General features: G+C 45.8%; 2 protein-coding genes across 2 annotated transcripts in view; one reads left to right on the plus strand and one right to left on the minus strand.

Moving 5' to 3' along the window:
• Nucleotides 1-23492, minus strand: part of LOC144493386 (uncharacterized) — a 159276-nt gene that overhangs the window by 75284 nt on the left and 60500 nt on the right. The gene's annotated exons all lie outside the window — the stretch shown is intronic.
• LOC144493916 (uncharacterized) overlaps nt 1-23492 on the plus strand; it is a 39103-nt gene that overhangs the window by 2434 nt on the left and 13177 nt on the right. The window contains exons 2-3 of the mRNA XM_078213498.1: nt 9380-9500; nt 21701-21875. Coding sequence (XP_078069624.1) covers nt 9380-9500; nt 21701-21875 — 296 coding nt within the window. The remainder of the gene's footprint in view (nt 1-9379; nt 9501-21700; nt 21876-23492) is intronic.

A 23492-nucleotide genomic window follows, 5' to 3' on the forward strand; every position in this document is an offset into this window, starting at 1 on the left:
TCAATGTCCCCAGTATCTGACACCCCAACCTCCTCCCCAGACTAATCTCTGACGAGATCCATACTTATCTCCCTCCCCAGGTGGGGAAGGAGGAAAAGGGAATGTAATCGTGTTCAGGGATAATACAGTCCAGTGGAGAGATACTATATTCTGCAGTCACGACTGGGTTTCCGAAAGGTTCTGTTGTCTGCCCTGTGTCAGGTTGAAGGATATCTCATCACAACTGGATTGGAAGTTACAGTGGGGGGAGGGAGAAGATCTGATGGATCCTGTTCATTGATAGATACAAAAAACTTTGTCTTTAAATCAAATTACATCGGTATTCGGAGAATGTAACAAAACTTTAAAGAATTATGACTGCTTACCAGACTGTCTCTCTTGCCCTGTATCACAATTAAATGCTTCTATTCCCCTATAAATCTACTGTAAGAAGTTTACAAACATAGATTTTAACCACTTATACTGAAAAGCTCCAGCACAAAGGGGAGAGTGAATGATTTCCTGTCAAGTTTAAGTCCTTTTCTTTCACAATTTGAACCCAGGATTGCTCCAAGCTCAAACTGGTTATTTTCAAATTCCAATTTATATACTTCGAATTTTACAGACTTTCAATTTGCTTTCCGAAACTTGTATTCAAAGTAACTTCATTTATATCCTATATCCAATAGTAATTGTGGCCATCACTTATAGCCAAGATTGAGAAATTCAAATACTTTCCTTATTCCAAATTATACTTTTGATCCAGCTCACAACTCCCATTTGATTTTAAACTCAGAATTGAAACTTACTATTGGAACATCACAAGTTCGGGGAAAAACATTAAAGCAAGCGACACAGCAAAGAAAATCCAGACAAATCTTTTATTGGACATGTACACATTCTCTCATGGAAGTTCCCAGCAAACAGAATCTCCACAGCATTTTGCTTTCATTCAACTTTTTGATTTGATTTATTATTGTCACATGTATTAGTAGACAGTGAAAAGCATTGTTTCTTGCAGGCTATACAGTCAAAGCATACCGCTCATAGAATAGGAAATAGAGGGTTCAGAATGTAGTGTTACAGTCATAGCTCGGGTGTAGAGAAAGATCAACTTAATGCAAGGTAGGTCCTTTCAAAAGTCTGATGGCAGCAGGGAAGAAACTGTTCTTGAGTTGGTTAGTACATGACGTCAGACTTTTGTATCTTTTTCCCAACGGAAAGAAGGTGGAAGAGAGAATGTTCGGGGTGCGTGGGGTCCTTAATTATGTTGGCTGCTTTTCTGAGGCAGCGGGAAGTGTAGACAGAGTCAATGGATGAGAGGTTGGTTTGCGTGATGGATTGGGCTTCATTCACGACCTTTTGTACTTTAACAATTTAAACTGGAGTGAAAATGAAATATTCAAAGAAAATAAGGGGAATAGAATTAGACTTCATTCTTCTCTTCAAAAACTGTCATCAAAACTTAAAGGAAAAGGTAAAATTCTCAAGAAAATTGTTTTAAACTTAAGTTTAACACTCTCTCACAGCCAGACAATGTTTGAAGTTAAAGCAAAGTGCAAAGCATCACATTTTATTATCCCACAATCACCACTCTCTCTCCATAACAAAACAATTTCTTCAACAACTTCTCTCCTCAATCGAATACATTCTCAATTCTACACAAATTGAACAAGCAACTGCAAAAACACAGGGTTAACCTTGACTCAAACAAGAATACATCACACACACTGCAGCACAGAGACAGCAACTCAAGTCTCCTTATCAACACGGTTTTCAATTCCCTGGTAACCCTGCAAATTGTGGAATTGATTTTTAATTTGGTTTGGGTTTTTATGTGCGGACTATATACATATTTATCACCTTCTATAACTAAACCATTCTTTCTCTGAATCTTTTCTTTCCATTTGCTGTATGGCGGAGGAATATTTCCCGTAGCTGATTGATCTCAGACTGAAGACCTTCAACTTTCCCTAAAATCATGTTTAATATCAGGGGGCTGACGGGAGTGGTTTATTATACCCCAGCCGATGAAGGCAAGCATGCCGTATGCCTTCTTGGCTACATTCTCCACCTGCATTGCCACTTGCAGTGACCTGTGTACCTGTACACCCAGATCCCTTTGCCTATCAATACTCCTAAGGGTTCTGCCATTTACTGTATATTTCCCATCTGTATTAGACCTTCCAAAATGCATTTCCCCACATTTGTCCGGATTAAACTCCATCTGCCATCTCTCCGCCCAAATCTCCAACTGATCTATATCCTGCTGTATCCTCTGATGGTCCTCATCGTTGTCCGCAAATCCACCAAACTTTGTGTCGTCCGCAAACTTACTCATCAATCCAGTTACATTTTCCTCCAAATCATTTATACATATTACAAACAGCAAAGGTCCCAGCACTGATCCCTGAGGAACACCACTTGTCACAGCCCTCCAGTCAGAAATGCACCCTTCCACTGCTACCCTCTGTCTTCTTTGACCGAGCTAGTTTTGTATCCACCTTGCCAGCTCACATCTGATCCCATGCAACTTCACCTTCTGCATCAGTCTGCCATGAGGGACCTTGTCAAAGGCCTTAATGAAGTCCATGTAGACAACATCCACTGCCCTACCCTCATCAATCATCTTCATCACTTCCTCGAAAAACTCGATCAAGTTCGTGAGACATGACCGCCCCTTCACAAAACCATGTTGCCTCTCACTAATACATCCACTTATTTCCAAGTGGGATAAATCCTGTCTCGAAGAATCCTCTCCAATAATTTCCCGCCCACTGATGTAAGGCTCACCGGCCTGTAATTACCTGGATTATTCTTGCTCCCCTTCTTAAACAAAGGAACAACATTGGCTATTCTCCAATCCTCTGGGATCTCCCCTGTAGCCAGTGAGGATACAAAGATTTCTCTCAAGGCCCCAGCAATTTCCTCTCTTGCCTCTCTCAGTATTCTGGGGTATATCCCATCAGGCCCTGGAGAATTGTCTACCTTGATGATTCTCAAGAACCCCAATACCTGCTCCTTTTTGATCTCAACATGACTCAAACTATCCACACATCCTTTCCCAGACTCATCACCCAAAAAGTCCTTCTCTTTGGTGAATACTGAGGCAAAGTACCCATTTAATACCTCGCCCATTTTCTCTGGCTCCATGCATAGACTCCCTCCCTTGTCCTTGAGTGGGCCAACCCTCTCCCTGATTACCCTCTTGCTCTTTATATACGTGTAAAAAGCCTTGGGATTTTACTTAATCCTGCTGGCCAATGCTTTTTCATGACCCCTTTTAGCTCTTCTTTCTTACTCTTTGCTTAAGTTTCTTTCTACTTTCCTTGAATTCCACACTTGCTTCGTGTGTTTCCTGCCTCCGAGCTTTGACAAATGCTTCCTTTTGCTCTTTGACGAGACTCACAATATCTCTCGTTATCCAAGGTTCCCAAAACTTGCCATACTTATCCTTCATCCTTACAGGAAAGTGCCTGTCCTGAATCCCTATCAACTTACATTTACAAGCCTCCCATATGCCTGATGTTGATTTGCCCTCAAACATCTGCCCCCAATCTACATTCTTCAGTTCCTGCCGAATATTGTTGTAATTAGCTTTTCCCCAATTTAGCACCTTAACTTGAGGACTACACTTATCTTTATCCATCAGTACCTTAAAGCTTACTGAATTGTGGTCACTGTTCCTGAACTGCTCCCCTACTAAAACATCGACCAGCTGGCCGGGCTCATTCCCCAATACCAGGTCCAGTATGGCCCCTTCCCTGGTTGGACTATCTACATCCTGTTTCGGGAAGCCCTCCTGGATGCTCCTTACAAACTCTGTCCCATCCATGCCCCAGCACTAAGTGAGTCCCAGTCAATATCGGGGAAATTAAAATCTCCCACCACAACAACCCTGTTACTTTTACACCTTGCCAAAATCTGCCTACACATCTGTTCCTCAATCTCCCGCTGGCAGTTGGGTGGCCTATAGTAAACCCCCAACATTGTGACTACACTTTTCCTATTCCTGAGCTCTACCCATATTGCCTCGTTGTCTGAGCCCTCCGAGGTATCCTCCCGGAGTACAGCTGAGATATTAGAACATAGAACATAGAACAGTACAGCACAGAACAGGCCCTTTGGCCCATGATGTTGTGCCGAGCTTTATCTGAAACCAAGATCAAGCTATCCCACTCCCTATCATCCTGGTGTGCTCCATGTGCCTATCCAATAACCGCTTAAATGTTCCTAAAGTGTCTGACTCCACTATCACTGCAGCCAGTCCATTCCACACCCCAACCACTCTCTGCGTAAAGAACCTACCTCTGATATCCTTCCTGTATCTCCCACCACGAACCCTATAGTTATGCCCCCTTGTAATAGCTCCATCCACACGAGGAAATAGTCTTTGAACGTTCACTCTATCTATCCCCTTCATCATTTTATAAACCTCTATTAAGTCTCCCCTCGCTCCAGAGAGAACAGCCCAAGCTCCCTCAACCTTTCCTCATAAGACCTACCCTCCAAACCAGGCAGCATCCTGGTAAATCTCCTCTGCACTCTTTTCAGCGCTTCCACATCCTTCTTATAGTGAGGTGACCAGAACTGCACACAATATTCCAAATGTGGTCTCACCAAGGTCCTGTACAGTTGCAGCATAACCCCACGGCTCTTAAACTCCAACCCCCTGTTAATAAAAGCTAACACACTTTAGGCCTTCTTCACAGCTCTATCCACTTGAGTGGCAACCTTTAGAGATCTGTCGATATGAATCCCAAGATCTCTCTGTTCCTCCACAGTCTTCAGAACCCTACCTTTGACCCTGTAATCCACATTTAAATTTGTCCTACCAAAATGAATCACCTCACATTTATCAGGGTTAAACTGCATTTGCCATTTTTCAGCCCAGCTGTGCATCCTATCTATGTCTCTTTGCAGCCTACAACAGCCCTCCACCTCATCCACTACTCCACCAATCTTGGTGTCATCAGCAAATGTACTGATCCACCCTTCAGCCCCCTCCTCTAAGTCATTAATAAAAATCACAAAGAGCAGAGGACCAAGCACTGATCCCTGCGGCACTCCGCTAGCAACCTGCCTCCAATCCGAAAATTTTCCATCGACCACCAGCCTCTGTCTTCGATCAGAAAGCCAGTTACCTATCCAATCGGCCAACTTTCCTTCTATCCCACACCTCCTCACTTTCATCATAAGCCGAACATGGGGGACCTTATCAAACGCCTTACTAAAATCCATGTATATGACATCAACTGCCCTACCTTCAGCAACACACTTAGTTGCCTCCTCAAAAAATTCTATCAAATTTGTGAGGCACGACTTGCCCTTCACGAATCCGTGCTGACTATCCCGGATTAATACGCATCTTTCTAAATGGTCGTAAATCCCATCTCTAAGGACCTTTTCCATCAATTTACCAACCACCGAAGTAAGACTAACCGGTCTATAATTACCAGGGTCATTTCTATTCCCTTTCTTAAACAGAGGAACAACATTCGCCATTCTCCAGTCCTCTGGCACCATCCCCGTGGACAGCGAGAACCCAAAGATCAAAGCCAAAGGCTCTGCAATCTCATCCCTTGCCTCCCAAAGAATCCTATGATACATTTCATCAGGCCCAGGGGACTTATCGACCTTCAGTTTATTCAAAACTGCCAGGACATACTCCCTCCGAACATCTATTTCCTCCAGCCTATTAGCCTGTAACACCTTCTCTTCCTCAAAAACATGGCCCCTCTCCTTGGTGAACACTGAAGAAAAGTATTCATTCATCACCTCGCCTATCTCTACTGACTCCATACACAAGTTCCCACTACTGTCCTTGACCGGCCCTAACCTCACCCTGGTCATTCTTTTATTCCTCACATAAGAGTAAAAAGCCTTGGGGTTTTCCTTGATCCGACCCGCCAAGGACTTCTCGTGTCCCCTCCTTGCTCTCCTCAGCCCCTTTTTCAGCTCATTCCTTGCTAACTTGTAACCCTCAATCGAGCCATCTGAACCTTGTTTCCTCGTCCCTACATAAGCTTCCCTCTTCCTTTTCACAAGACATTCCACCTCTTTCGTGAACCATGGTTCCCTCACTCGACCATTTCCTCCCTGCCTGACAGGGACATACCTATCAAGGACATCCAGTATTTGTTCCTTGAAAAAGTTCCACTTTTCATTAGTTCCTTTCTCTGACAGTTTCTGTTCCCAACTTATGCCCCCTAATTCTTGCCTAATCGCATCATAATTACCTCTCCCCCAGTTGTAAACCTTGTTAATATTCTCCTTAACCAGTAGTGCAACTCCCCCACCCCTTTTACATCCCCCTCTATCACGCCTGAAACATCTATATCCTGGAATGTTGAGCTGCCAATCCTGTCCTTCCCTTAACCAACTCTCTGTAATAGCAACAACATCACAGTTCCTCGCACGAATCCAAGCTCTAATTTCATCTGCCTTACCTGTTACACTTCTCACATTGAAACAAATGCACTTCAGTCCACCAGACCCTCTCTGATTTGTAATCCCACCCTGCCTGCTGTTTCTCTGAGTCTCACTGGCCCGATTCTCTCGTTCCCCTTCAGCTAATGCACCTTTGCTTTGGGTCCCACCACCCTGTCAAACTAGTTTAAATCCTCCCGGCAAACCTCCTGGCCAGAATATTTGTGCCCCTCCAGTTGAGATGCAACCCGTCCTTCTTGTACAGCTCCCATCTGCCCTGGAAGAGAGCCCAATGGTCCAGATATCTGAAACCCTCCCTCCTACACCAGCTGTTTAGCCACGTGTTGAGCTGCACTATCTTCCTATTCCTAGCCTCACTAGCACGTGGCACAGGGAGTAATCCTGAGATTACAACCCGAGAAGTCCTGCTTTTTAACTTTCGACCTAACTCCCTAAACTGCTGCTGCAGGACCTCATCACTCCTCCTACCTATGTCATTCGTACCAATATTTACCACGACCTCTGGCTGGTCACCCTCTCCCTTCAGAATGCTTTCTGTCCGTTCAGAGATATCCTGGACCCTGGCACCAGGGAGGCAACATACCATCCTGGAGTCTCTTTCACGTCCACAGAAACGCCTATCTGTACCTCTAACTACAGAGTCCCCTATAACTATGACTCTAGTCCTCTTTGTCCCTCCCTGCTTAACAACAGAGCCAGCCATGGTATCACTGCTTTGGCTGCTGCAGCTGGTATCCCCTGATAGCCCATCTTCCCCAACAGGATCCAAAATGGTATACTTGTTAGAGACAGGGTTGACCACAGGGGATTCCTGCACTGACTGCCTGCCCCTTCTGGCGGTCACCCATCTATCTGCCTGCACCTTCGATGTGACCACTTCTCTAAAGCTCTTATCTCTGACATTTTCCGCCTCCTTCATGCTCCTAAGTGCATCCAACTGCTATCCATGCGTTCTGTAAGGAGCTGCAATTGGGTGCACCATTGGGAACATTCTTTCTGAATCTACCCTGTCGAACCCTGTTAGAATTTTATAAGTTTCTATGCGATCCCTCTCAGTCTTCTCAACTCCTGTGAATATAATCCTAATCAACTTTGTTTTACCTCATATGACAGACCTGCCATCCCAGGAATCAACCTGGTAAATCTCCGCTGCACTCCCTCTATAGCAAGGATCTCCTTCCTCAGAAAAGTACACTGAAACTGCACACAATACTCCAGCTATGGCCTCACCAATGCCCTATATAATTGCAGCAAAACATCCCTATCCCTATACGCAAATCCTCTCGCTATGAAGGCCAACATACCATTTGCCTTTGTAACTGCCTGCTGTACCTGCGTGCTTACTTTCAGTGACTGATGCACGAGGAATCCAAGATTTCATTGTGTATCCATCTCTCTCAATTTACACCAAGTAATAATCTGTCTTCCTCATATTGCGAACAAAGTGGATAACCTCACATTTATCCGCATTAAACTGCATCTGTCATGCACATGCCCATACACTCAACTTGTCCAAATCACACTGAAGCATCTCTGCATCCTCCTCACAGCTCACCCTCCCACCCAACTTTTTATCAACTGCAAATTTGGAGATAATACATTTAGTTCCCTCTTCCAAATCATTAAAATGTAATGTGAACAGTTGAGGTTCTCGCACAGATTCCTGTGGAACCCCACTAGTCACTGACTGCCAATCAGAAAAAGAACTATTTATCCCAACTCTTTGCTTCCTATCTGCTCACCAGCTTTCTATCCGTCTCAAGGCATTTCCTGCAATCCCAAGTGCTTTAATTTTACATAGTAGTCTGTTATTTGAGACCTTGTCGAAAGCTTTTTGAAAGTCGAAATAAACCACATCCACTGGTTCTCCTTGGTCAACTTGACCTGTTACATCCTCAAAAATTTCCAATAGCTTCGTCAAGCATGATTTCCCTTTTGTAAATCCACGCTGACTCTGTCTTATTATATCACTGGCTTCCAAATGCCGAGTTATGAAATACTTGATAATAGACTCAGGACTTAACCTTGGCTGCAGTTGTTTTCAGATGTTGCTGGAAAGTCAGTGGTCTATATGTGGTCACTCCCAGATATGATGGAGTTGGGTGATGCTTTAACTTGTAACTCCAAAGGGTTTTGGATATTGAATCGTTGAGTATATTCAAGGCTCAGATAGCTAGATTTTTGAATTCGAGGTTCATCACAGCTATCGCAAAATGGAGTGTATCAGGATACATCCCATAAAGGGTTAACTGCAATACCCTGTGTTGTGATAGAAGGAAGTGACATTTCCTCATGATCTAAGAGTCCAGGAGGAAGCAGCTTGACAAGAAACTGGTATGGGGAATGTTCTCAAATCTGCAAATGTGTTACAATAGAATTAGAATGTCTGCAGTCAGCAGGCTTTGGGAGTCCTTGAAACTTCCCCAACCCAACAACATGATGCAACTGGTGGGGATTGCATGGGAAACTAGAGTTGAGGTTAAAGGTGAGACATGATCTTGTTGATTGGTGGAGCAGGCTCAAGGGGTTGTAAGGCCTACTCCAGCTCCTATTTCTTATAGTCCCATGACATTTTAACTCCTTTCATCTTGGATAAGTGCCTGGAAACAAGGGACCAATTTCTAACCCATTGAAGCTTCTCTGTTTCAATAATGAGGTAAAACACCCAAAGGGAGACACAATACCTGGACATGATTCAGTGTCGATGGCTTTCAGCAACAACACTAAAGTTAAACGAGTGCATGAGAGGGGAAGGAAAATGAATCTGGAAATAGTGATGCTGAGAATTCCATCAAAAACTCCAAACCCGACCCGCTTTCAAACCCAGTCCATCCAGGACATGGTGACTGCTCCCACACCAGGGAACCAAGGACAGTCCCCTCAACACGGATGTATTTTGGTGCGAGTTCAGTTGTGTCATGTCGTCATCAATTTTATTTTCTTCTTTTAGACTTATGCTGAAGTCAAATTCCACCCTATGCAATGGGTTGAAACTCAGGTTGAATCATTGGATGATTTGCAGACCGGCCTGGAGAAACTTTTCAACTATTCATATTTTGGCAATGATGCAGGTATGTCAGATGTTCCTTCAAAGTAACAACAGAATATAAACAACCATTCGCTCTTTAACCTGTCACGTTTGAAACTTTCTGTACAGACTGACACACTGACCAAAGAATTCCGCTATCGTCAATCCCAGAGCGTTCCTCGTTCACACGTTACCAGTGGGTTGAAGGGACACTTGGGTGACTTCTTTGCTCCTTGCAGGCTTTATGCTCCCAGAGTCTGGGAAGGTTTCCCACGTGTGCAGGGAATGGGATTCCAAACTCATGTCCTGACTCCAGCTGTGCCTGCTGCATTTTCCCAGTGTAATCAGGGCTCTTTTCCAGGCATGAATGCCACTATTGGAGTGGACATGTCCCCTTGTGGAAGCTGATACACTGCATCTCTGTCAGCTTCCTGGATGCTGCTGGAACACGGCCTCCTGACTGAGGCTCAGTGGCAGCAAATTCTGCCGTGTTCAAGAGAAACCGTGTGCCACTAACTTGACTATCTCTGGGTTTATTTGTCGTCCCTTTCCCCTCTGTGGGGATTTACCCCCTCTGTACCCAAATTACCCCAGCCATCGCTCAATTATAGATTTGCCTGGTAACCTGGGATTTCAATTGATCTGGATTGGAACCCCACTGAAGTTGGCTTTCCCCATGTAATTACTCCCACTCTGCAAAGACTGAGAGAACAAATTAGGAAGCGATAACAAGGTTTGTGGATAAGCAAATTTTACAGAACTTATCAACTAACAGGGGAGGAATTTAGTGAAAGTTTTCTTCCCAATAAAACTCTCCCAAGTTCATGCTTCCAAATGGGTGATCAATCCAAGAGAAATGGACAACACCTTGAACTCCTCGCACTGACAGAGAAACCGTCACTGCCTCCGAGAAGCACCACACATTCCTGGGATTTCTACTGATAGAGCGGCACGGTGGCACAGTGCTTATCCCTGCTGCCTCACTGTGCAAGGGACCCGGGTTCGATTCCTGGACTTGGGTCACTGTCTGTGTGGAGTTGTCACATTCTCCCCGTGTCTGCATGGGTTTCCTCCAAGTGCTCCGGTTTCCTCCCACAGTCCAAAGATGTGCGGTTTAGGTTGATTGGACATGCTAAATTGCCCCTTAGTGTCAGGGGGACCAGCAGGGAAAACACGTGAGGCTACGGGGTTAGGGGTGGGCGGGATTGTGGTCGGTGCTGACTCGATGGGCCAAATGGCCTCTTTCTCCACTGTAGGGATTCTGTGAGAGACTCCATCAGCAAACCAATCCCAGTGCTGACCACACTCGATGCTCAACTTCCCCAAAGGTCTGAATGGGTTCTTCCACACCTGGTGATCATTCAGATGGTTCCCACAACCTCTTCTTTTGTACTCAAAAGATGTTGTAGGCTCATTTTAGCCAGGTTGTTTGAAATGGCTAATTGGTCTATAATTTGTCAATAATGTGATAAAAGTTAACTCCATTGGTTCCAGTAATTACACCCATTGTCTTAAACCCAGAACAATGTCTTCCTTTAAGCAAAGTCCCTTATCTTGATATTTTTACTGCAGTTCCATTCATTGAGACAGACTCAACAATCAAGGTCAGTATGGGCCCGATTTTACCATCAAGTTGTGTCGGTTTTCTGGCGGGGAAACTTGGTAATGTCGGGTGTGAGGCGAGTAGCGCAATCCACGCCCATCTCCGTGCCTATTCCTCCTTTACCAATGGCCGAAAATGGCTACCGTCGGGACCGTGCCCGGAACGGGTGCGACTTCATGGGCTGCTCGCCCAAACTTCCCCCTTGACCATCGCGTTTGCCCGTCCAGATTCGGCGTAAAACAGACATGGTGCGCAAAGGTCCAATTTGGGCGCTCCAGCTTCTGAGGAGGTAAGTTCAGAGCTTCCAGCAGTTCTCTGACTCAGATCAGTGGTGGGTGGGCAGGGGGAGGGAGGTGGGTCAGATGGCTCTCGGGGGGGGGGGGGGGTTGGGGGGTCAGAGGGGCATGCTGCCACTCTGTGTGCAATCGGTGGGAGGAAAGGGGGGGTTCGCTGCCAATCTGCGTATGACCGGTGGGGGGAAGGGGGTTTCGCTGCCAATCTGGGTGCGATTGGTGGGGGAAAAGAGGGGCAGGGGGCCGCGATCATAGAACATAGAACATTACAGCGCAGTACAGGCCCTTCGGCCCTCAATGCTGCGTCGACCAGTGAAACCAATCTAAAGCCCCTCTAATCTACACTATTCCAATATCATCCATGTGTTTATCCAATAACCATTTGAATGCTCTTAATGTTGACGAGTCCATTACTGCTGCAGGCTGGGAATTCCACGCCCGTCCTCCTCTCTGAGTAAAGATCCTACCTCTAACATCTGTCCCATATCTCTCACCCCTCAAATTAAAGCTATGTCCCCTCGTGTTAGCTATCACCATCCGAGGAAAAAGGCTCTCACTATCCACCCTATCTAATCCTCTGTATGCCTCTATTAAGTCACCTCTTAACCTATTCTCTCCAACGAAAACAACCTCAAGTCCCTCAGCCTTTACTCATACGATTTTCCCACCATACCAGGCAACATCCTGGTAAATCTCCTCTGTACCCTTTCCAACACTTCCACATCTTTCCTATAATGCGACGACCAGAACTGTACGCAATACTCCAAGTGCGGCCGCACCAGAGATTTGTCCAGTTGCAGCATGACCTCCTGGCTCCGAAACTCAATCCCTCTACCAATAAAAGCAAACACACCGTACACCTTCTTAACAACCCTATCAACCTGGGTGCCAACTTTCAGGGATCTATGCACATGGACACCCAGATCCCTCTGTTCATCCACATTACCAAGTATCTTACCATTAGCCCAGTATTCTGTATTCCTGTTACTCCTTCCAAAGTGAATCACCTCACACTTTTCCACATTAAACTCCATTTGCCACCTCTCAGCCCAGCTCTGCAACTTATCTATGTCCCTCTGTAACCTGCCACTTCCCTCAGCACTGTCTACAACTCCACCAACTTGAGTGCCATCTGCAAATTTATGAATCCAACCTTCTACGCCCTCATCCAGGTCATTAATAAAAATGACAAACAGCAGTGGCCCCAAAACAGATCCTTGCGGTACACCACAAGTAACTGAACTCCAGGATGAATATTTCACATCAACCACCACCCTCTGTTTTCTTATAGCTATTCAATTCCTGATCCAAACCACTAAATCACCCTCAATCCCATGTGTCCGTATTTTCTGCAAAAGCTTACCATGGGGAACCTTATCAAATGCTTTGCTAAAATCCATACACACCACGTCAACCACTTTCACCTCTTTGGTCACCTTCTCAAATAACTCAATAAGGTTTGTGAGGCACGACCTACCCTTCACCAAACCGTGCTGACTATCCCTAATCAAATCTGGGTTGTGGGGGTTGGGTGATCGGGGGTCAGTTATGTTGTGGGGGTGGGGCAATATCTGTGGGGGCCAGAGGGGAGGCACTATCCGGCCTGGGAGTGATGTGGCAGGGGAGCGTTTTTCTATTTTTTTTACTGCGCAGACGCAGTGGGAGGCGCCAATCGGAGCTGCAGGATTTCGGGTGCATTAAGCCCCACCCACAGGCCTGTGCGGCGTGATTCAGAATCGCTGCTATTTTTTCAGGCAGAGTGTGTATGGGGGCGCCTGAAAACGGGTCTAAAAGTCGGATCTGAAACACTCCCAGTTTCAAGTCTGCCCAACTCTTGGAACCAAAATGGTAAAATAAGGCCCTATGTGTTCCTGATAGGGTGTGAGTCCAAGGCTTATTGCCATTTCTTTTCCAGCTATTACAACACCTTATTTCTCTGATTAGAAATGCTAATTGAGAAATAGAGAAATAATATGAAGCAACTTCTAATACTGATGATGAATTATTTATCCTTCAATGACCAGAGTAATGGAGGTACTTCCTCCTTGTGAAATCTCCTGTTGGAAGTCAGTGACTGCTTCTTAATAGGGTATTCGGATAGTTTTGTTGTAAACGGTTAACAACTTCAACATGGATTCCTTTTCTGTTCCCGTGATGTCACTATAAAATGGCCAAGTTAAGCAAGTACACGAACGCTGACTCAGATAAAATTTAAAACCTTGGCCAGCTTACACCCACCACCAGCAAGCTCCCTTCCAATACACACACCATCCTATTTTGGAACAATATCACCTTTCCTTCAGTGTTGCTGGTTGAAATTCATGGGATTCCTTTCCTAATAGCCGTGTGGGTGTACCTACACCACATTGACCACCGCGGATCAAGATGGTGGCTTTTCACTCCCCTCCCAAGACCAATCAGGAATGGGTGGCACATCTGATCGCATCACCAACACCCAGGTCCATGAAAAAAATTCAAATTACATTCCATTCCTCTCTCATTGGTTTTGCTCCTTCAACTCTTTGGCCATTTAAAATTTCCTGTCTTCCACCCACTCTCAGCCCTTCCCCTTTGTTCTTTTTCCCACTCGAACCCCATCACATTATTTAAAACTCATTCCATTTCTAACATGGCCCAGTTTTCCATAGAATCCCGACAGTACAGAAGGAAGCCATTCGGCCCATCGAATCTGTACTGACCACAATCCCACCAGGCCCTATTCCCGTAACCCCACACATTTACCCTGCTAATTCCCATAACATTAGAGGCAATTTAGCATGGCCAATAAACCTAACCGCACCCCTATGGACTGTGGGAGGAAACTGGAGCACCCGAGGAAACCCACACAGACACATAGACATTCATAGAATCATAAAATCCTACAGTGCAAAAGGAGGCCATGCATTTACCTAGCTAGTCCCCTGACACTCAGGGCCAATTTAGCATGGCCAATCAACCTTGCCTGCACATCTTTGGACTGTGGGAAGAAACTGGAGTGTACAGAGAAAACCCACATAGACATGGGGAGAACGTGCAAACTCCACACAGACAGCGACCCAAGCCGGGAATTGAACCCAGGTCCCTAGAGCTGTGAGGCAACAGTGCTAACCACTGTGCCATTGTGCTGCCCATTGATCTGAGACATTGGGCAGAATTTTTCCATTCCGCCCGACACGGGAATTGCAGCGGGAGCGATACAGGCCATGGAAATGTCCCTTGACCTTTATGGCAGAGCCATCAAGACTATAGAAACACAGAGGGACCGATGTGTGCAAGTCCACAAATCCTTGAAGGCGGCAGCACAGGTGGAGAAGATGGTGAAGAAGGCATATGGTGTGCTTGCCTTTATAGGACAGGGTATAGAGTATAAAAGCTGGAGTCTGATGTTGCAACTGTATAGAACGCTGGTTAGGGCACATTTGGAGTACTGCATCCAATTCTGGTCGCCGCACTACCAGAAGGACGTGGAGGCTTTAGAGAGGGTGCAGAGAAGGTTTCCCAGGATGTGGCCTGATATGGAGGGTCTTAGCAATGAGGAGAGATTGGGTAAACTGGGGTTGTTCTCGCTGGAAAGACGGAGAATGAGGGGAGACCTAATAGAGGTGTACAAAATTATGAAGGGTATAGATAGGGTGAACAGTGGGGAGCTTTTTCCCAGGTCGGAGGTGACGATCACGAGGGGTCATGGGCTCAAGGTGAGAGGGGCGAGGTATAACTCAGATATCAGAGGGACGTTTTTTACACAGAGAGTGGTGGGGGTCTGGAATGCGCTGCCAAGTAGGGTGGTGGAAGCAGACACGCTGGCATCGTTTAAGATTTACCTGGATGGTCACATGAGCATTCCGGGAATGGAGCGATACAAATGAATGGTCTAGTTTGACCAATGAGCGGCACAGGCTTGGAGGACCGAAGGGCCTGTTTCCTGTGCTGTACTGTTCTTTGTTCTTTGTTCTTTGGGGCAGGGTATTTGAATGAGGGGAGATCTTATAGAAGCATTTCAAATTATGAAGGGAATCGATAAGATAGAAGCAAGGAGATTGTTTCCACTGGCAGGTGAAACTATAACTGGGGGCATGGCCTCAACGTAAGGGGGAGTAGATTTAGGACTGAGTTGAGGAGAAACTTCATCAGCCAAAGCGTTGTGAATCTGTGGAATTCCCTGCCCAGTGAAACAGTTGAGGCTACCTCATTGAATGTTTTCAAGGCAAGGATAGATAAATTTTTGAACAGGAAAGGAATTAAGGGTTATGGTGAGCGGGCGGGTAAGTGGAGCGGAGTCCATGAAAAGATCAGCCATCTTATTGAATGGCAGAACAGGCTCGAGGGGCCAGATGGCCTACTCCTACTCCTAGTTCTATGTTCTTATGACCAGGTTCCGACCTGCAGTGGAGAGGCAGCATCGCTCCCTGTGTGGACGGGAACGGGGACTGCAGGGAGGATGAGCAAACTGACCACAGCACCATGGTACAGGGAGCCGTTCAAGTCGGGGGAGATAAAAGAAATGTAGTCGTAATTGGGGATAGTATAGTTAGGGGCATTGACACTGTTCTCTGTGACCAGGATCGAGAATCCCGAAGGTTGTGTTGCCTGCCTGGTGCTCGGGTTCAGGATATCTCATCTGGGCTGCAGAGGAACCTGGAGTGGGAGGGTAAAAATCAAGTTGTCGTGGTCCAAGTAGGTTCCAATGACATAGGTAGAACAGGAACAGAGGTTCTGCTGAGGGAATATGAAAAGCTCGGAGCTAAATTAAAAAGCAGAACCAAAAAGGTAATAATCTCTGGATTACTACCTGAGCCACGAGCGAATTGACACAGGGTCAATAAGATTAAGGAGGTAAATGTGTGGCTCAAAGATTGGTGTGGGAGGAATGGGTTTGAATTCATGGGACATTGGCACCAGTATTGGGGAAGAGGGGACCTGTTCCGATGGGATGGTATTCATCTGAATCGTGCTGGGACCAGAGTCCTGGCGAATCGTATAACTAGGCCTGTAGATAGGGCTTTAAACTAAATAGTGGGGGGGAGGGTTCAGTTGTATGGAGAATTAGAAAATCAAAGGTAAAGGAGAGGGTAGGAGTGCAGGTTAATGATGAGGACTTTCAACTAGTTAAAGGAGCCGAGGGCTCAGGAGAGGTTAGTAAAGTTTCCAGACCACGTAATAGAACAGAGAGTATAGAAGGTGGCAGGAATCTAACCTCAGGCAGAGTAAAAAAGGTGACAAGCAAGAGAAGGGAGGTGGTCAACATAGTGCAAGGAGATGGTCTGGGGAAGAATAACCAGTCTGTGACAGGAAGGGACAGAGCATGCAAACAAAGGAATGCACTAACAAATCAGGTCCAGGTATGAAAGACTAACATAAAGACACTTTACCTGAATGCACATAGCATTCGAAACAAAGTGAATGAGTTGACGGCACAAATCAGTACAAATGGGTATGATCTAGTGGCCATTACAGAAACGAGGTTGCAGGGTGACCAGGACTGGGAACTAAATATCCAGGGGTATCAGACAATTTGGAAGGATAGACAGGAAGGAAAAGGAGGTGGGGCAGCTCTGTTAATTAAAGATAACATCAGGGCGCTAGTGAGAGACGATATCGGCTCGAAGGAGCAAAATGTGGAATCAATGTGGATGGAGATAAGGAATAGTAAGGGGAAAAAGTCACTGGTGGGCGTAGTCTATAGGCCCCCAACTAATAACTTCAAGTTGGGGCGGGCTATAAACAAGCAATAACAGATGCATGTAAAAATGGAACAGCAATAATCATGGGAGATTTTAACCTCCATATTGATTGGTCAACTCAAGTCGGACGCAGTGGACTTGAGGAAGAGTTCTTAGAATGCTGTCGCAATAGTTTCCTCGAACAGTATGTTACAGAACCTACAAGGGAGCAGGCTATCTTGGATCTGGTCCTGTGTAATGAGACAGGTAAAATGAATGATCTCCTTGTGAGGGATCCTCTTGGAATGAGTGATCACAATATGGTTGAATTTCTAATACAGATGGAGGGTGAGAAAGTAGGGTCCCAAACCAGTGTCCTCTGCTTGAACAAGGGAGATTACAATAGGATGAGGGCGGAGCTGGCTAATGTAGACTGGGAACACAGACTAATTGGTGGGACAGTTGAGGAACAGTGGAGGATTTTGAAGGAGATTTTTCTCAGTACTCAGCAAAAATATATTCCAGTGAAAAAGAAGGAATGTAAGAAAAGGGATAACCAGCCATGGATAACTAAGGAAATAAAGGAGAGTATCAAATTAAAAACCAATGCATACAGAGTGGCCAAAATTAGTGGGGAACTAGAAGATTGGGAAGGCTTTAAAAAACAACAAAGAACTACTAAGAAAGCAATAAAGAAAGGAAAGATAGATTATGAAAGTAAACTCGCACAAAATATAAAAACTGATAGTAAAAGCTTTTACAAATATATAAAACGGAACAGAGTGGCTAAAGTCAATGTTGGTCCCTTAGAAGATGAGAAGGGGGATTTAATAATAGGAAACGAGGAAATGGCCGAGGCCTTAAACAAGTTTTTTGTGTCGGTCTTCACAGTGGAAGACACAAATAGCAGACCAATAATTGACGGTCAATGGACTGTCGGGGGCGAGGAACTTAAAACGATCACTATTACTAAAGAGGTAGTGCTGGGTAGGCTAATGGGACTAAAGGTAGACAAGTCCCCTGGTCCGAATGGAATGCATCCCAGGGTACTAAAAGAAACGGCAGAAGTAACAGCAAATGCATTAGTTGTAATTTATCAAAATTCACTGGTCTCTGGGGAGGTGCCAGCTGATTGGAAAACAGCGAATGTAACGCCACTGTTTAAAAAAGGAGGTCAACAAAAGGCAGGGAATGACAGGCTGGTTAGTTTAACACCTGGAGTTGGGAAAATGCTGGAATCTATCATTAAGGAAGAAATAGCCAGACACCTGGAAAAGAATGGTTCAATCAAGCTGACGCAGCATGGATTCATGAAGCGAAAGTCATGTTTGACGAATTTACTGGAATTGTTTGAGAATATAATGAGTGCGGTTGACAGAGGGGAACTGGTGGATGTGAACAAAGAACAAAGAACAAAGAACAATACAGCACACGAACAGGACCTTCGGCCCTCCAAGCCCGCGCCGCTCCCTGGTCCAAACTAGACCATTCCTTTGTATCCCTCCATTCCCACTCCGTTCATGTGGCTATTTAGATAAGTCTTAAACGTTCCCAGTGTGTCCGCCTCCACCACCTTGCCCGGCAGCGCATTCCAGGCCCCCACCACCCTCTGTGTAAAATACGTCCTTCTGATATCCGTATTAAATCTCCCCCCACTCACCGTGAATCTATGACCCCTCATGAACGCCACCACCGATCTGGGAAAAAGCTTCCCAACGTTCACCCTATCTATGCCTTTCATAATTTTATACACCTCTATTAGGTCACCCCTCATCCTCCATCTTTCCAGTGAGAACAACCCCAGTTTACCCAATCTCTCCTCATAACTAAGCCCTTCCATACCAGGCAACATCCTGGTAAACCTCCTTTGCACTCTCTCTAAAGCCTCCACGTCCTTCTGGTCGTGTGGCGACCAGAACTGGGTGCAGTATTCCAAATGCGGCCGAACCAACGTTCTATACAACTGCAACATCAGACCCCAACTTTTATACTCTATGCCCCATCCTATAAAGGCAAGCATGCCATATGCCTTATTCACCACCTTCTCCACCTGTGACGTCACTTTCAAGGATCTGTGGACTTGCACACCCAGGTCCCTCTGCGTATCTACACCCTTTATGGTTCTGCCATTTATCGTATAGCTCCCCCCTACGTTAGTTCTACCAAAATGCATCACTTCGCATTCATCTGGATTGAACTCCATCTGCCATTTCTTTGCCCAAATTTCCAGCCTATCAAAATCCTTCTGTAGCCTCTGACAATGTTCCTCACTATCTGCAAGTCCAGCCATTTTCGTGTCGTCCACAAACTTACTGATCACCCCAGTTACACCTTCTTCCAGATCGTTTCTATAAATCACAAACAGCAGAGGTCCCAATACAGAGCCCTGCAGAACACCACTAGTCACAGGCCTCCAGCCGGAAAAAGACCCTTCCACTACCACCCTCTGTCTTCTGTGACCAAGCCAGTTCTCCACCCATCTAGCCACCTCCCCCTTTATCCCATGAGATCCAACCTTTTTCACCAGCCTACCATAAGGGACTTTGTCAAACGCTTTATTAAAGTCCATATAGACGACATCCACGGCCCTTCCCTCGTCAACCATTCTAGTCACTTCTTCAAAGAACTCCACCAGGTTAGTGAGGCATGACCTCCCTCTCACAAAACCATGCTGACTATCGTTAATGAGTTTATTCCTTTCTAAATGCGGATACATCCTATCTCTAAGAATCCTCTCCAACAACTTCCCAACCACGGACGTCAAGCTCACCGGCCTATAGTTTCCCGGGTTATCCTTCCTACCCTTCTTAAATAACGGGAACGCATTAGCTATCCTCCAATCCTCCGGGACCTCACCTGTGTCCAGTGACGAGACAAAGATTTGTGTCAGAGGCCCAGCGATTTCATCTCTCGTCTCCCTGAGCAGCCTGGGATAGATTCCATCAGGCCCTGGGGATTTGTCAGTCTTTATATTCCCTAAAAAACCTAACACTTCCTCCCTTGTAATGGAGATTTTCTCCAACGAGTCAACTCTCCGCTCCGAGAAAGGCCCTGACCCTGTGAAAGGCCCTCCCCTCCAAGAAAAGCCCTGACCTGCCCACCTAATCCCACCTGCCAGCATTTGGCCCGTAGCCTTGAATGTGGTGTACTTAGATTTCCAGAAGGCATTCGATATGGTGCCTCACAAAAGGTTGCTGCATAAGATAAAGGGACACGGAGTTGGGGGTAAAATGTTAGCGTGGATTGAGGATTGGCTATCTCACAGAAAGCAGAGAGTCGGAATAAATGGGTGGCAATCAGTTACTAGTGGCGTGCCACAGGGATCGGTTCTGGGGCCTCAACAATTCACCATATCCATATACATAACTATTTACCATATACATAAATATATACATATTTACCATATACATCGACGATCTGGAGGAGGACACAGAGAGTCTGCAGAGAGATTTGGATAGGCTAAGTGAGTGCGCAAGGATCTGGCAAATGGAGTATAACGTCGGTAAGTGTGAGGTTATCCACTTTGGAAGGAAGAATAGTTAAATGGACTATTATTTAAACGGTGAAAAATTACAACATGGTACTGTGCAGAGGGACCTGGGGGTCCTTGTGCATGAATCACAAAAACTCAGTTTGCAGGTGCAGCAGGTAATCAAGAAGGCAAATGGAACGTTGGCCTTTATCGCGAGAGGGATGGAGTATAAAAGCAGGGAGATCATGCTGCAACTGTACAGGGTACTGGTGAGACCGCACCTCGAGTACTGTGTACAATTTTGGTCCCCTTATTTAAGAAAGGATATATTAGCTTTGGAGGGGGTACAGAGAAGGTTCACCAGGTTGATTCCGGAGATGAGGTGGTTAGCTTATGAGGAGAGATTGAGTAGATTGGGCCTGTGCTCATTGGAGTTTAGAAAGTAGAGGGGAGATCTTATAGAGAAATAAGATAATGAAGGGGCGAGACAGGGTAGAAGCAGCAAGGTTATTTCCACTTACAATGGAAACAAGAACTCGCCTCAAAATACGGGGGAGTCAATTTAGAACAGAGTTGAGGAGGAACTTCTTCTGCCAGGGGGTAATTTGATTTATTGTCACATGTATTACCATACAGTGAAAGGTATTGTTTCTTGCGCGCTATACAGAAAGCATACTGTTCATAGAGAAGGAAACGAGAGAGTGCAGGATGTAGTTTTACAGTCATAGCTAGGGTGTAGAGAAAGATCAACTTAATGCAAGGTAAGTCCATTCAAAAGTCTGACAGCAGCAGGGAAGAAGCTGTTCTTGAGTCATTTGGTACGTGACCTCAGTCTTTTGTATCTTTTTCCCAATGGAAGAAGGTGGAAGAGAGAATGTCCGGGGTGCATGGGGTCCTTAATTATGCTGGCTGCTTTGCCGAGGCAGCCGGAAGTGTAGACAGAGTCAATGGATGGGAGGCTGGTTTGCGTGATGGATTGGGCTAGATTCATGACCTTTTGTAGTTCCTTGCGGTCTTAGGCAGAACAGGAGCCATACCAAGCTCTGACACAACCAGAAACAATGCTTTCTGTGGTGCATCTGTAGAAGTTGGTGAGAGTCGTAGCTGACATGCCAAATTTCCTTAATCTTCTGAGAAAGTCTTCTGACTCATCGTAAGCAATGCCACAGATATCACCTGATTAAATGCTGTAACAGTGTGTTTCTCTGTCCACAGGTACAATTGTTCCTCTCACTGCACCTTGGGGAATTTCTGGAACGTTGGATCATGGCAAACTGTTACCAGGATTCAGAGTATATATTCCAATAGCTCCTGAAGTCAACAACCCCCCTGAACCGACACATCACGAAGTTAGTTTGGGATCAATGGATTCACATTGGTACTTTGTCAGGTGAGTTTAGTTCCTGATATATTCACAGAATCACAGAATACTACAGTGCAGAAGTGGACCTTCGACCCACCGAGTCTCTACCGACACATGTAAGGCCCTGTCCGACCCACCAGTCCCACTTGCCAGCATTTGGCCCATAGCCTTGAATATTATGACGTGCCAAGTACTCGTCCAGTACTTTTTAAAGGATGTGAGGCATCCCGCCTCCACCACCCTCCCAGGCAGCGCATTCCAGACCATCACCACCCTCTGGGTAAAAATGTTTCCTCAAATCCCCCCACCCTCCCACCCTCACTTTTAACTTGTGTCCCCTCCTAACTGACCCTTCAACTAAGGGGAACAGCTGCACCCTATTCACCCTGTCCATGCCCCTCATAATCTTGAACACCTCGATCAGGTCCCCCTCAGTCTTCTCTGCTCCAACGAAAACAACACAAGCCTATCCAACCTCGCTTCATAACTTAAATGTTCCATCCCATGCAGCATCCTGGTGAATCTCCTCTGCACCCCTTCCAGTGCGATCACATCCTTCCTATAATGTGGCGACCAGAACTGCACACGGTACTCCAGCTGTGGCCTCACCAAAGTTCTATACAACTCCATCATGATCTCTCTGTTTTTGTAATCAACCCCGATTGATAAAGGTGAATGTGCCACATGCCTTTTTCACCACCCTATTTACCTGCCTTTCCACCTTCAGGGATCTATGGACAAACACACAAAGGTCCCTTTGTTCTTCGGAACTTCCCAGTGTCAGACCTGTCATCGTATATTTCCTTGTCAAATTACTCCTTCCAAAGTGCATCACCTCACACTTTTCAGGGTTAATTTCCATCTGCCACTTATCCACCCATTTCACCATCTCGTCTCTATCTTCTTGTAACCTAAGACACTGACCCTCACTGTTAATCACCTGGCCAATCTTTGTGTCATCGGCAAACTTTCTGACCCTACCCCCCACATAGTCATTTATGTCATTTATATAAATGACGAACAACAAGGGGCCCAGCATGGATCCCTGTGGTACGTCACTGGCGTCCAGTCACTAAAGCAGCCGTCTGTCACCACCCTCTGTCTCCTACCGCTCAGCCAATTATGAATCCACCTTGTCAGATCACACAGCATCCCATGTGCATTCGCCTTCTTAATCCCATGTGGGATTTTGTCAAACTGAACTCCATGTAAATGACATCAGCCGCAAATGACCTCCCTCTGACAAAACCATGCTGACTATCCCTGATCAAACCTTGCCTCTCCAAATGGAGATAGATTCTCTCCTTCAGAATTTTCTCCAGTAGTTTCCCAACAACAGACATGAGACTCACTGGTCTGTAGTTCCCTGGTTTGTCTCTACAACCTTTCTTAAATTGTGGGACCACATGCTATTCTCCAGTTCTCTGGATTCCCTCTTTGTGAACACAAATTCCACTCACCTGATGAAGGAGCAGTGCTCCGAAAGCTTGTGGCTTTTGCTGCCAAATAAACCTGTTGGACTTTAACCTGGTGTGTGAGACTTCTTACTGTGCTTACCCCAGTTCAACGCCGGCATCTCCACATCAGATCTCCCCGGTGGCCAGGGAGGAACTAAAAATTTGGGTCAGAGCCCCTGCAATTTCC

The sequence above is a fragment of the Mustelus asterias genome, chromosome 5 (assembly GCF_964213995.1).
Source record: "Mustelus asterias chromosome 5, sMusAst1.hap1.1, whole genome shotgun sequence".
Lineage (NCBI taxonomy): Eukaryota > Metazoa > Chordata > Chondrichthyes > Carcharhiniformes > Triakidae > Mustelus > Mustelus asterias.